At 46.8% G+C, this 15602-nt stretch overlaps 1 protein-coding gene across 1 annotated transcript in view; it reads left to right on the top strand.

The window, feature by feature from the left end:
* The window catches only part of NUP210 (nucleoporin 210), a gene marked incomplete at its 5' end in the record, with an annotated part of 331314 nt that overhangs the window by 230133 nt on the left and 85579 nt on the right, over nt 1–15602 (top strand). The window contains 2 exons of the mRNA XM_082265210.1: nt 8569–8660; nt 9838–10012. Coding sequence (XP_082121336.1) covers nt 8569–8660; nt 9838–10012 — 267 coding nt within the window. The remainder of the gene's footprint in view (nt 1–8568; nt 8661–9837; nt 10013–15602) is intronic.

Here is a 15602-nt window from a genome sequence, read left to right as displayed (position 1 = left end):
ATGAATAATAAATCCGGTGACTAAAAACATTTCAATCCCAAAATATAAAGTGCCAAGTCCAAAATACAGTGCAACATCCACTTACAGACATATGCAAATGATAATAGTGAAAAAATATATATAATGGTACACTTTCTTTTTCTTCCACCTCAATTTGAGTCCATAAAAACTGAAACGTGCATCCGTAATTATTCTAAATGAGCCGCCACCACGAAGTGCAAACATCTTTAAACTCTAAAATATTAGTTTCACCTAATCACAGAAAATCTCCCACGCCCAACATACACGCATGTACTAACTTAAACGTGTGTTTGGAGGTCGCTTACACACAAAAATGTTGATTTTAATGCACATATTTCTTTTCACTGCGCACACCGAAGTGAGTGCAATATTTCTAGCACTAGACGTCCTCCGTAATGCTAAACTGAGCTTGTAAGGAGCTTTTAAAGCACTGCCTAGGAAAATATAGGGTACTGAATTTTGGCGTCATTTTGCAGGCTTGCACAAATTCAAGGTTTGGTATCTAACTACTTGGTGCGACCTCATCTTTAAAATTTTACCAAAAAAATGTGTAATTTACTGTGTTTTTGTGCCCTAAAATTAGCTTTAGTGTATTTTTTTACTGAATGTTTGGATTACCTAGACCTTTGCGGTAATATCATGTGACATATAAAATTGCAACTATCACTATCTCTAGGGTGTCTGCTTTTAAAAAATATATGATGTTTTGGTAGTTTTACGCAATATTCAGGCCTAAAATTATTTTTTAAACGTGTGCAAAAAATTCAAAACTGGCGCTGGAAAAGAGAGGGTTTAAAAAAAAAAAAAGGTAGGAGTTTAAAACTGCATCTCAACAATGCAAGACAGCTGCTTTACTTTAACCACTTCCCGCCCGCCATATAGCAAAATGACGGCCACAAAGTGGTTAAGTTATCCTGACTGGGCATCATATGACGTCCAGCAGGATAAGCCCCTCGCGCGCACCCGCGGGGGCGCTGTGTGTCACTCTGACACACCGCATCTCCGATCACATGGTAAAGAGCCTATGTCATAGGCTCTTTACCGGGATCAGCTGTGACCAATTACAGCTGGTCACATCGTAACCAGGAAGTGCCGTTTACCATTCACGCTGACCAGGCATGAAAAGAGGAGAGTCGATCGGGTGTTCTCCTGATGGGGGGTCTGCACTGATGATCAGCGCATTATCTGTACAGACCCACCAGGGATGCCCACTAGAGCCCACCAGGGATGCCAACCCGTGGCCACTAGGGATGCCAATCAGATACCATTCAGTACCTATTAGTAATGCCTGTCAGTTCTGCTTATTAGTGCCATCTATAAGTGCCCATTAGTGCCGCCTATCAGTACCCATTAATGTTACATATCAGGGCCACCCATCAGTGCTGCACACCAGTGCCGCCTATCAGTGCCCATCGGTGTTGCATATTAGTGCCTCATCAGTGCTCATCAGTGCAGGAGAAAACTTACTTATTTACCAAATTTTTAACATAAAGAAAAACTTATTTTCTCTATCGCTCATTGACAGACGTAGTCTTCTTGATTCTCAAGAGCTGGGTTATGTTGTCTCCGCAGGAGTAGGACTAGGCAGAAAGACAAAACGTTCTGGCTCCACCTTAGGGGCAGTCCCTGAGGGTATATCCTCCCTCTCTCTGCTACAGGGAATCAGTTTTTTTCTGTCTAGTCAGGAGTAAGGACCCAAGTTCCTTGCTGGGATCTTTTGGTCCTGGCAAGACTTTTTTTCTTTAAGAAAAAGACATTTTTTAGGTAGTTTTCTCCAGTGTTTTTTCCTGTGAGATCTTCAAGCAAAAATGCCGGACTGGGCGACACTTGTGGTCACCCCAGCCGGCCTACGAGCGCGCGCAGACCATGGCATTGCGCTTGGTCGGCCGCGACATATTCAAGTAAGTATGCGGGGCCGGGCGACGGGCTGGATGTTGAGATCCAGTGGTCACCCCGGTTTCTGCCTACGAGCGCGTGCAGACCAGAGCTCCGCGCTGGGTCGGCCGCGACGGAGTCCCAGTGAAGGGACTGACTTTGCGAGTTAAAAGTCTCGCTTGGACGCCAGGTACCAGAGAGTCGAGGCGTCCACGAACCCCCACCCCGGTGGAGAGGGTATTGTGAAGAGAGGGTGCCTGTCGGTTCGGTATGGTGAGTAAACGTTCCCTTTTTTCCTCGTTATGAGGCAGTATGTATTATGGGCCCCTCCATATATGGTCAGTATATATCTGATACTTACAAGTCCCCCTTGTAATACAGCATGTGTTTGTGGGAAGTGGACTTGGTTCAAGAGCTAACACTCTACTCAGCAGACTGTAAACATTACAGCAGTCTTAGGAGGTATAATCCTACCTTATGTGTAGTGTATCTCTGTAGATCCATATATCACCTCTTAGCAGAGTGCAGGTGGATGTGCTGGGAAGACGATTTCGGCGGTCCGCCGCCATTTTGCCGTAGACCGAATGCATGTATGTCCTCAGGTCACGCCGGCCGCCATGTTTTTGGAGTCTTATGTCTCTTCTATGGGGGCGGCCATGTTTTGTGAGCCCAGCTACCTCGTGGAGGGCTGGGAACGCCGGAAGGCGTACACAGGGGGCGGAGCCACGCCTTCTACCCGGGAAAAAGCAAACAGCTCCTTCCAGTCTGTGTAAGACAGACGCTGACTGCAGTTGGTTGGAAACTGCACTGCATCGGTTGGTGAGCCTTGGGGGTCCCTCTCTCTCTCTCTGGGATCGAGAAGCAGGTACTCTGAGGGGCGCTATTGCGCTAGGGGGAGACACAAAAAAAAAAAAGAAAAAGTTTTTTTGTTTGCTGGCAAAGGTGTCCTGTATTAACATGGACCCTGCCACTCATGTATCTCCTCCGGATCCCCTCGAGGGGTCTGCGGGATCCTCCAGCACCCCATTGACAATTGAATCATTGTCAGCTATTATGGAAACTTTTGTGTCCCGGGTGGAAGTGGCTTGTCAGGGACAGGGCGCAAGAAAGCGACCCCCGCCTAACCCCTTATTATCTGAAACCTCGGATTCAGACTCTGAGCCTATTTCTGCAGTTGCAGGTACTTCATCTGGGATTGGTGTCTCGGGTCCTGTCTCTTCAGACAGTGAGGAGGATGTTTCGGCATCCGCCATAGCCCGAGAGGAAGCGTTGGTAAACGCACTCATTGTATCTGTTCAAGAGACCTTAAGATTACAGGGTATTCCATCAGAAATAGCTGAAACTGAAATCCCTTTTGGGACTAAAAAACGCATCAAAGTGGCGAAGGTTTTTCCATTGCCCAAATGTTTTGGCAATCCAATCGAAGAAGAATGGCGTCTGCCAAAACGCACTTTTACTATTTCTAAACGCATTGACAGGCGTTATCCGTTTGAGGAAACCCTTATTAAGAAATAGACAGAACCACCTGTGGTGGATTCACCAATTGCTAGATTGAATAAAGCCACGGTTATTCCTTTGGAAGACGCTCCGTCTTTCAAAGATCCAGTGGATCGCAAGATAGAAGCTATGTCTCGCACCATGTTTTCCTTGATTGGATCAGCTTTCAGACCTATAATAGCTATTGGTCTGGTTTCGCAGGCTGTAACTGAATGGACCAAGTGGTTACGCCGGGACTTAGAAGAAGTCCCTCAGGCGGTATCAGATTTGTTGGAACAAATGATACAGGGGTTACAGTTTGTGTGTGATGCGGCGTTAGACGCCACTCCATTAATGGCGCGAGCATCAGTCTCAGCAGTGGTTCTCAGGCGTACACTGTGGCTAAAAGGTTGGTTAGCCGACCAAGGTTCCAAAAAAGCATTGGCTAATATCCCCTTTTCAGGAGAGCGTCTATTTGGAGCCAACTTAGATGAGATCATTAAGGATCTCACCGGTGGAAAGAGCACCTTTTTACCGCAAAATTTTAAAGGTAGAGGAACTCGTCAAAGACGAGGGCCTTCTTTTTCTGCTCACAAGAGGTTTTTTCGTCCAGCGGGTGAAAAAACTAAGTCCTCCAAAGCTCCTGCAGGAGGCGTCAAGGGTCGTTGGTCGGGCAAGCAAAAGTCCGCCCCCTCCAGACCTGAAGATAAACCATCCAAAGCCTGAAGGTGCGCCCCCACCCATAACTGGGGTGGGGGGACGTCTTCGCCGGTTCCCGGATCCATGGCTTTCCAGAATCCCGGACAAATGGGTTTGCGAAGTCATAAGGTCAGGGTACAAGATCGAGTTTCGATCCCTCCCACCGGCGCGATTCTTCCCTTCCAATATCCGACTATCCTCAGATCGTTTAGAAGATCTGCGGAGAGCAGTCACAGATCTACTACAACAAGGAGTGGTAGTCCACGTTCCTTGGACAGAACGGTTTCAAGGGTTTTATTCAAACCTGTTTACAATACCCAGGAAAGAGGGCAAAGTGCGTCCAATTCTGGACTTAAGAGCACTCAATTCTTTCGTCAACATAAGAAGATTCAGAATGGAGTCCATTCGCACGGTAGCAGCCTTCCTGCATCCAGGGGATGTCCTAGCGTCCATAGACATCAAGGACGCCTATCTTCACATTCCCATTTTCGCAGGACATCAGCGTTTTCCACGCTTTTCCGTAGAGGAGAACCACTATCAGTTTGTGGCGTTACCTTTCGGTCTCGCCACGGCTCCGCGGGTCTTCACAAAGGTGTTGGCCCCAATGTTGGCACTTCTGCGCCAAAGAGGTATATCGATTCTAGGTTACCTAGACGATCTTCTGCTTCATGCAGAGTCTCCTCAGACCTTGCTACAAAACATAGAAATTACTATGATTTCTTTACAGGAATTCGGGTGGCTGGTGAACCAGCAAAAGTCATTTCTGGTTCCCACCCAGAGGCTCGAATATCTGGGTCTAATTCTAGACACAGTCAGGACAAGAGTTTTCCTTCCGGTAGGGAAACTCCGAAAGATTCAATCAGCAGTCCAGTTGTTACTGTCCAACAGCTGGTCTTCCCTTAGGACTTGCATGAGGGTTCTGGGGTTGATGGTGGCTTCATTCGAAGCAGTCCCATTTGCCCAGTCCCATACCCGAATTCTTCAGCAAGAGATTCTTCTCAGATGGAATCGGAATCCGGAATCCCTGGACAATCAGATACGATTGAGCAAACAGACCAGAGAGTCTCTGGTTTGGTGGCTTCGGTCTCCAATGCTCAGCCAGGGAAAGTCATTTCTGCCAATATATTGGACGATAGTGACCACGGATGCCAGTCTATCCGGATGGGGAGGAATTCTTGGTCAGTTATCTGTCCAGGGACTTTGGTCCCCGGAAGAATCCAGGTTACCGATAAATGTATTGGAACTGAGAGCGATCAGACTTTGTCTGATTCACTGGACCGAGCAGCTCCAGGGCAGCCCGGTTCGGATCCAGTCGGACAATGCCACGGCCGTGGCTTATGTCAATCACCAGGGGGGCACCAAGAGTGTCCGAGCGGCCAAAGAAGTGGCTTGCATTCTTCGCTGGGCGGAACGATTTGTTCCAGCAATCTCTGCGGTGTTCATTCCGGGGGTGGAGAATTGGCAGGCAGATTATCTCAGCCGTCAGACCCTGGATCAGGGGGAATGGTCCCTCCATCCAGACGTTTTCCACCAGTTGTGCCTACGGTGGGGCACCCCGGATGTGGATGTGGATCTGTTGGCATCACGATTCAACAGGAAAGTTCAGAGATTCGTGGCTCGCTACCGCGATCCTCTAGCAGAAACCGCAGACGCACTGATCGCCCCGTGGGGGCAATACCAGCTAATATATGCCTTCCCTCCTCTCGCGTTACTGCCAAGACTTCTTCGCAGGATAGAGGAGGAAGGAATCCCAGTAATCCTGGTAGCTCCGGACTGGCCTCGTCGAGCTTGGTACGCCGACATGGTCAGACTGGTGGCGGACGTCCCATGGAGACTTCCTCTCAGGGAGGATCTACTGTCTCAGGGACCGATCTTCCATCCTGCTTTACGATCGCTGGCTTTAACGGCCTGGCTATTGAGACCCAGGTGCTGAAGGACAAAGGTTTGTCAGCTTCAGTTATTCCTACTCTAGTTGAAGCAAGGAAAGCGACTTCCAGAAAGATTTATCATCGCACATGGAAGTCCTACATTGCATGGTGTGAACCTTTGGGGTTCCGTCCTCAGTCTTATTCGATTAGTCGAATATTGGCTTTTCTGCAACAAGGGGTTGAGCAGAAACTGGCCTTGAGTACTATCAAGGGTCAGGTCTCAGCATTAGCCATCTTCTTTCAGAAGCCTTTGGCTACTCATTCCTTGGTGCGGAACTTCATCCAGGGGGTACGACATCTGGCTCCGCCAGTGCACGCGCCGTTACCCCCCTGGGATCTTAATTTAGTGTTGTCGGTTCTTCAGAAACCTCCCTTTGAAGATATTAGGGAGATTCCTCTACCCACGTTGTCCCAGAAGGTGGCCTTCTTGGTGGCTATTACTTCTGCACGCAGGGTGTCAGAACTGGCCGCATTATCTTGTCGTTCACCATATCTGGTGGTTCATAGAGATAAGGTGGTTCTTCGTCCGAATCCATCCTTCCTACCAAAAGTGGTTTCAGAATTTCATCTGAATGAAGAAATTGTATTACCTTCCCTGTGTCCTAAGCCCAGTCATCCTCGGGAGTTTGCTTTACACTCCTTGGATGTGGTCCGGGCGATCAGGGTATACTTGAAACCGACAGACTCGTTTCGCAAGACGGATTCACTTTTTGTGATCCCAGATGGACCCAAAAAGGGGTTGCCTGCATCTGCCGCGACCATTTCCAGATGGATCAGACAGACGGTAGTGCAGGCTTATTCTATTAAGGGTCGGGAGCCCCCGTTCCCTGTTAAGGCGCACTCCACTCGGGCACTTAGTGCGTCATGGGCCTTTCGCCATCAGGCGTCAGTGGTCCAGGTGTGCAAGGCGGCTACCTGGTCGTCGGTGCATACCTTTTCTAAACATTATAAAGTTGATGTAATGGCATCGTCTGATGCCTCATTTGGCCGCAAGGTTTTGCAGGCCGCAATTTGAGGAGACCAGTGGTCTACCTCGAGGGTTTTTTTCCGTTGGAAAATTTTTTCTTTAGTCTCATTCCTTGTTTATAATGAGCCTTTAAAACTTCTAGTTTGGCACCGGTTGGGCCTTCTAGATTGGATTTGATTTTGTCAATCCCACCCCTCATTTGTGGCACTGCTTCTGGATGTCCCAGCTCTTGAGAATCAAGAAGACTACGTCTGTCAATGAGCGATAGAGAAAAATGGATTTTTGTAAGAACTTACCGTAAAATCCTTTTCTCTTAAGCTCATTGACAGACGTAGTACCCGCCCCTCTATCATTGAGTTGGGTTGGGTTAAATTCTCTGTACTGCTTTAAAACAGAACTGATTCCCTGTAGCAGAGAGAGGGAGGATATACCCTCAGGGACTGCCCCTAAGGTGGAGCCAGAACGTTTTGTCTTTCTGCCTAGTCCTACTCCTGCGGAGACAACATAACCCAGCTCTTGAGAATCAAGAAGACTACGTCTGTCAATGAGCTTAAGAGAAAAGGATTTTACGGTAAGTTCTTACAAAAATCCATTTTTTTTTTTTCAAAATTTTCAGTCTTTTTTTTTTTTTTTTTTTTTTTTTAGCAAAAAATAAAAAACCCAGAGGTGATCAAATACCACCAAAAGAAAGCGCTAGTTGTAGGGATAAAAATGATAAACATGTTGTTTGAGAACAGCATTGCCTGACCGTGCAATTATCGTTCAAAGCATTACAGCGCTAAAAGCTGAAAATTGGCCTGGGCAGGAAGGGGTGAAAATGCCCTGTATTGAAGTGGTTAAGCATCTGTTGAATTTGTCTTTCATGTTACTGAAATATTCATCTGGCTAATGTGCTGTAAGGGCCAGTTAACACCACATGCAGTGCTTTAAGGCATGTAGGTTACATGGGTGCGCATAGTTCAAACCAGCCCAGTGGATTCCAGTGCTTTTTCAGTTCCAAAAATAGAAAGAAATACAACATGCTGCGCTTTTTTTCCTGCACAGAACTGTACTGGAACACAGCAAAAAACATAAAAAAGCACCAGTCCCCAGTACAGTAAAAAAAAAAAAAAATCTCTACTGCATCCAAATACGCATCAAAAATGCATCTGGGTTCTAAAAGCAGTTTAAATGCAATGTTTGTGTAGAGTGCAGTAGCTCTCATTTTTATTGTAGGAAAAATTTTGGCTCGCTTTCTGTTGACTTTTAGAGCCGGTTCACACTGAGGCGACACGACTTCCGGGGGGCGACCTGTGAAGTCGCGTGCACCGCGACTTCGGCGCGACTTGCAGGGACTTCACATAATGGAAGTCTATGCAAGTCGCTCCGAGGTCGCCCCAAAGTAGTACAGGACCCTTTTTCTAAGTCGGAGCGACTTGTGTCGCTCCTATTAGAACGGGTCCTGTACTACTCAATGGACCTCGACCGACCGCGACTTGTCAGGCTGACAAGTCGCCGTAGTGTGAATGGGCTATTAGCTGTTTACATGTATCATATTTTAACGCTGAATAACATTACTGAATTTGTTCTACATGTGTTTGTTAAAGTAATAATTTATTTCAGGTATTTGAACGATTACATTTAATAAGCCCTAATGTGGAGGCTGAACAGATATTGATATCTCCTAATTCTAAACTGAGGCTGCAAACTAACAGGTAATTTAACTATTAATCCTGTATTTATGCATTTGCTGTGGTCTGTGTTTTTTGTTTTTTTTGTAATTACATTTTCTCAGGATTTATTTGCACATAGTCATATAGTTCATCCTATTTTAAAAATGAATAGATTGGTGCTAGGTGAACATACGACTTATGGGGGGTGATGTTGGGAGACTAGGAGGTGGTAGCACACACTAAAAGCACATTTTTAAAGCCATCAAGAAGAATAATACATTTGGATGTCCGAGTGCATACCCCAATATATTATTTTGTAATATATCAAAGAGAACCTATCAAGGTAGAATAATTGAGTTGCCATTGCTTCTTTATTACCCAGTCACAGAGGAGGACAAGCATGCAGCTAGATAATATTAGGATACTTGATATGCACAGTCAGGCCAAATAGTAAAGGACTGGCAAGTATGACAAGGTCCTTCAAAGATCAGTTGCTTTTAACCACTTGAGAAGTAGCCTGTATATACCCTTTCATTACCAGACCGTAATGACCAGACTGTAAACAAATGTATGGGCTTGCTTATATTTACTCTTTTCTTTTTAAAAATGATCCCACAATCTGTGCCTATTTTGCAGTTTTTGCCTTATGGAATACGAGAGCGTTAGACAGCTGTCTTGTAGTTCGTTGACACTTCAGCTGAAAGCCTGTACAAAGAGCGGGATGGCAGTTAGCTGGAGAAAGAGTTTGCCGGAGCCTCACATTGCTCCCCCTTTGCAGGCTCTTGTGAAAAAAAAATTGCACATTTTTTTCCTGCAAAAATGCGTGTTCATTTTTTTAAAGGTGAACTGGTCATTTCACAAGTCCGTCCCCCATACAGTTAGAAAACACTCCCCTAGGCTCACACTTAATCCTTTGATCACCCCAAATCCTTCCGGTCCAGAAGTGGTGAATAAACAGTACTCCAGAAATACACCTTCAGCTCCCTGCCATTTTTTCCCCACAATACTGTAGCACAGAGGGGAATTTAGAAGAATGTCGGTATGAAACATTATTAGCCAGTCTCCTAGAAATGGACATAAACATGGTCAGCTATAGTAGAGAGTAAGTGGGGATTTTTCCAGTTATATCTTTTATAGTAGCCAGTATAGATTTTGTTGCTATGTGTATTGTATTGGTTATTAGTATGTTTATTACATAGTGACATCTTTTTGATTACAGAGACCGAGCAGCGACTGTTAGCTACAGAGTACTGAATGGTCTAAATAGGCAGCCTGTTGTACAGGTTGATGATAATGGTCTGCTGACATCCGGTTCTTTTACTGGTATTTCCACCATGGAAGTCAACTCTCAGGAGCCATTTGGAATTAACCAAACTATTATTGTCTCAGTTAAGGTAATGTAAATAAATGCTTTGTTAAAAAGTCCTGCTATATTTACAGGATGTTTTACTGCCTACATGAGGTTGACTTTGATCTAGACACTTGCATTTTGTATTAAATCCACTGTGATGTAGACATCCTAAGTTAGACAAGGGCACAGTTGCTGCAGTATGTAACAGTGACGTAATTTATGGTTAGCAATGTTATTAATTTTCAGGCTTGTTTTAAAAGCCTGTGCTTGAGACAGTTCTTTACAGCCAGGCTTTAGTGTAGTTTTGATTGATTTACCAAGGCACAGTAAAGCTGCAGTAGAGTCAACGCTGTGAGTTCATTAAAAGCTCATATCACTACAAAATCTGTTTCAAAAGGCTCCACCATTCAGTGTTAATTCTGGGTTCCAGTCCTTGGACTTTCTCGGAGAAGGTTGGTTTTGTGAAGAGTGGTTTTGTAGAATACAATTACCTCCATCATCTGTAGGATCACTCTGTTCTTAGCCTTGCGATTTTCAGATCCCCTACGGCATCAAAGTTACGTTTTCCTGTATGCAGATTAGGAGTCATCATTTTTTTTAATCTATTCTCTTTGCGACAGACTTAGTGGTCTATATTCACTGTGGCTCTGCATTGACTCATCTGAACACAGACACCACTAGGACAATAGTGGGTGTTCTTTCCTTTAAGGATTCTACTAACAGAAGCTAGAATCATCTCATAAAGCCCACTTGTCATTGGTTCACCCTGTGTTGGTTTTGACCTTAATTTGTGAAACTGGCAGAATGGATTAAATCCCTTTGAAAGAAAGGCTCCGTCATTGTGGACCTCTTTAAAGTAAAAGGCAGATTGAAAAAAAGTAAAATAATTATAAGCTGTTAACACGACAAATGCATTTCAATCACAAAAGTGTTTAAACATACAGACCGATCTAGTGAATGGAGGGCTATTTTAAAGCAAAAGTCAACTTTTTGGAATGAAAAGATGCAGCTTCAGTTACAATAGTGTCAGTAGTTGCTTGGAGCATTAGTGACAATTGAAACTCCATACTTAAATGTGGCGACTAGGAGTCTTTATACATTTTTTTATCTGGGCTGCTGTAGAAGTGATTTGAGCAGCTATTGAACCCCGACTGCTATTTGTACTTTATCAACAACAGGGTGCTGAGGAGACCTTGGACCCATGATATCTCCTTAAAGAGAACCTGTCATCTGCACTATGCCAGCCCCCTTGTGATAGCAATAAAGTTAACTTAAAGTGTCCTTAAACCCACAAGAGTAAAACCAGTCTGTATACGTAGTAAAGCATGCTTGTTATACTCACTGTGAAACCTAAGGGATTAATCCTCTCCATTGTGTAAAAAGGCTGTTTGGTCCTGTCTTCTGTTCCTCCCCTTCTTATACAGTCCCTAAACTACTTCCTAATAGAACAGAGCCTTGGAGGCAAGCTGCACATGCTCAGTTTGGTGTGTATTTCTAGAGAGGTTTTTTTTTTTCTTGGGAGAGTGCATGTGATCAGTACAGGGCCAATCAGCACTGTCCGGACAGAGGGTCAGGGGTTCTGCAGCCTCATAGGGCAATCAGGAGAGAGTAAAAACTTCTCCTACAAGCTTTTTGCTTTTCTCTTACGTCCTCTTGACAGTTGCTGCCCATTCATACAGTCTTCAAGATTGGGTATTGGCCTTCTCCGCAGGAGCAAGCTAGGCAGTAATTTCTCTGTCGCTCATTGACAGACGTAGTCCTCGTTGATTAATAACAACTCGGGTTATACTGCCCTCTACAGGAGTAGGACTAGACAGGAAAGAAAACGTTCTGGCCACACCCTAGGGGCAGTCCCAGAGGGTATATCCTCTCACTTCCTGCTACAGCAAATCAGTTTTTTTTTTCTGTCTAGTTAGGAGTAAGGACCTAGATGCCTTGCTAGGATCTTCGGTCCTGGCAGGATTTTTTTCTTAAAGATTTTTTAGACCGCTTTTTTCTCCAGTGTTCCTGTGAGATCTTCAAGCAAGAAAGCTGGAACTGGGCAATGGGCTGGATGTTGAGATCCAGTGGTCACCCCAGTTCAGCCTACGAGCGTGTGCAGGCCATAGCTCCGCGCTGGGTCGGCCGCGACATAGTCCCACTGGACGGGGACTGACCCTACGAGTTAAACGTCTCGCATAAACGCCAATGACCATGAGTCACGGCGTCCGTATTGGTCGACAGCCCTCCCACCCCGGTGGAGAGAGGTACTGTCAGGAGTTGGCGCCCGCCTGGTTCCAGTATGGTGAGTAGTATGTTCCCCCTTTTCCCCCTGACGGGTTTGTGGTGAACGCGGGCCCCTCTCTGAAATGGTAAGGATGGGTCTCCCCTCTATCCTATAACAGGTCACAGATCCCCCTATTTGAGTGTGATTTTTGTGAACAAGAAACCAGGAGGCTTGGTTTGGGAGCTGACAATCTGTCATTTCAAAACTGTAAAGATGACTGAAGTCAGTGGCAGTACTAGAATATTACTGTGGTAGCATAAGGTATCCTACCTGTCAGAGGTGTTCACAGGGCGATGTCTATGCATGTATAACTGCAGTCCAGATCGCATTCCTCCAGCAAGGGCAGAGGGCTGCCTTCCGACGGCCCACGGACCGCATGCGGCCCGCCAGGGTCCTGTACCGCCGGCCAGGCTGATCACCATCCAGGGTGAAGTTTTGGGGGGCCGATGCACTCCCGCAGGCTGCTAGGCCGAATACAGCATCCCGCAGGCCACTGCTAAGCCGCCGCTATCCTAACAGGCCGCCGCCATTGTCTTGCAGAGCACACGAGGCTACGCCAATATGGGGGCGGCCATGTTTGAGGTGACCAAACACCTCGTGGAGCCAGGGGGAGGTGCCGGAAGGCGTGTTAAGGGGCGGAGCCGCCTCCTTTACCCAGGAAAAAGGGCCAAAGACTTCCTGTCTGTAACAGGACAGCACTGAGCAAGCTGATGAAAACTTCTGTGCATCAGGGATGAGCCTTGGGGTCTCTCTCTCTCTCTCTCTGTGAGGTCCAAAAAGGCAGGTAACACTGAGGGGCGCTGTTGCGACTGGGGGATAAAAAAAAAAAAAAAAAGTTTTTACTTTGTCATTTTTTGTCGCTGGCAAATGTCTTGTATAATCATTGACCCTGCCGCATAGGTATCCCCACCTGATCCCCTCAAGGTGGCCGCAGGACCCTCCAGTACCCCACTTGTTTTTTAATGCATTTTTGGCAGTTTTGGAGTCTTTGGTATCCCGGGTGGAGGTGGCCTGTCAGGGACGGGGGTCAAGAAGCGACCCCCGCCTACCCCTATTTTTTATCTGATACTTCAGATACGGATTCAGAGCTGGTCAATGCAGCTGCAGGTCCCTCTTATGGGGCTGTTGTCTCAGGTAATGTCTCCTCAGCAGTGAGGAGAACGTGTCTGCCTCCGCCATAGCACAAGAGTGGTGGATGCACTAGTTGTGTCCGTCCGGGAAACATTTAGTCTTGAGGTTACATCGGCAGAGGTAGCTGAGACTGAAATTCCTTTTTGGTACTTGTTAGCCTACCAAAAGGGCGAAAGATTTTCCTTTACCCAAATGGGGTCGTTTTGAAACGAACCCCTGTTATTTCCAAACTCAGGGCTAGGCGCTATCCGTTTGAGGAATCCCTCTTTAAAGGATAGACGGTACCACCTGCTGTCTTGCCACAAACTGTTAGGATAAAAAGGACCTCGTAACTAACGAGGACCTTCCTTTTCTGCTCATAAAGAGTTTGTTCGTTCCGCGAGGGCGGGCGATAAGGCGAAACCCTCCAAAGCCCCTTCAGAGGGTTTTCAAAGGGCGCTGGTCGGCTAAACAAAAAGTCCGGCTCAGCTAAGCCTGAAGAATACAGCCTGATGCGCCCGTAGCCATTTCTGGGGTGGGGGGATGTCTTCACCGGTTTCCGGATCCATGGCTTGCCAGAACCCCGGACTAAGGGGTTCGCGAGGTCATACGGTCAGGATACAGGATAGAGTTTCAATCACTTCCACCGGTGCGATTCTTCCCTTCTAACATTGAACGGTTTCAGGGGTTCTATTCGAACCTGTTCACAATGCCCAGGAAAGAGGGCAAGGTGCGTCCAATTTCTGGACTTGGGGAAATATGGAGTCCATCCGAACAGTGGTGGCCTCCCTGCATCAGGGGGATTTCCTGGCGCCCATAGACATTTAGGATGCCTATCTTTATATCCCCATCATCGCAGGACATCAGCGTTTTCTTCGCTTTCCCAAAGATCATCCCTGGTTCCCACCAGAAGACTGAACTATCTGGGCCTAATGTTGGATACATCCTGGGCAAGAGGGTTTCTCCTTGCGGAGAAACTCCAGAAGGTTCAGTCAACGATTCGGATGTTGCTGTCCGTCTATCGGCTGGGACTGATGGTGGCCTTCTTAGAGGCAGTACCGTATACCCAGTCTCATACCCGAATTCTCCTGAAGGAGATTCTTTTCTATGGAATCAGAATTCCGATTCCCTGGACAATCGGATCCGGTTGAGCGAGCGGACCAGGGAGTCTCCGATGCTCAACCAGGGGAAGTCATTCCTTCCAATAGTATCCAGGTTACCAATAAGGGTATCGGAACTGAGAGCGATCAGATTTTGTCTGATTTACTGGACCGAGCAGCTCTAGAGCAGCCCGACTCGGATCCAATCGCACAATGCCACGGTCGTGACTTATGTCAAGAAAGGGGCACTTAGAGTGTCCTGGTGGCCATCGAAACGACTAGCATCTTTTGTTGGACGGAACGATTTGTTCCGGATCTCCCCGCAGTGTTCACTCCGGGGGTGGGAAATCGGCAGGCAGATTATTTCAGCCGTCAGATTCTTGATCAAGGGGTATGGCCTCTTCATCCAGAGGTATTTCACTAGCTGTCCCTTCATTGGGACACCCCGGATGTGGATCTGTTGGCACCTTGGCTCAACAGGAAGGTGCGGAGGTTTGTAGCTCGCACCCGCGATCCTCCAGCGGATGCAGCAGAAACGCTGATCGCCCCATGTGGGGGTAGTATCAGCTACGGCATGCCTTCCATCCTCTCAAGTTACTGCGGGAACTTCTTCGCAGGATAGAGGTGGAGGAAATTCCAGTTATTCTGGAAATTCCGGACTGACCTCGTCGAGCCTGGTACGCCGACTTGGTGAGGCTAGTCGCGGACGCTCCTTGGAGACTTCCTCTCAGGGAGGATTTGCGGTCTCAGGGACCGAGCTTCCATCTTGCTTTACAATCGCTGGCTTAATGGCCTGGCCATTGAGACTCAGGTACTGAAGGAAATGGGAGTGTCAGCTTCAGTTATTCCTACCTCTAGTTAAAGCAAGGAAAGCGACTTCCAGCACATGGAAGTCTTATATTGCGTGGTGTGAATCTCTTGGATTTCCCCCACATACCTATTCGGTGACCCGAATCTTGGTCTTTCTGCAACAAGGGGTTGAGCAGAAACTGTCCTTGAGCACTATCAAGGGTCAGGTTTCAGCGTTAGCAATCTTCTTTCAGAAAACTTTGGCTAATCATTCCTTGGTGCGGAATTTCATCCAGGGGGTGCGACATCTGGCTCCGCCAGTGCGTGCACCCTTACCGCCTGGGATCTTAATTTAGTGTTGTCGATTC

Source organism: Pelophylax lessonae, assembly GCF_965119305.1.
Source record: "Pelophylax lessonae genome assembly, chromosome: 8".
In the NCBI taxonomy this organism is placed as follows: domain Eukaryota; kingdom Metazoa; phylum Chordata; class Amphibia; order Anura; family Ranidae; genus Pelophylax; species Pelophylax lessonae.
This window is presented reverse-complemented; position numbering and strand designations above follow the sequence as displayed.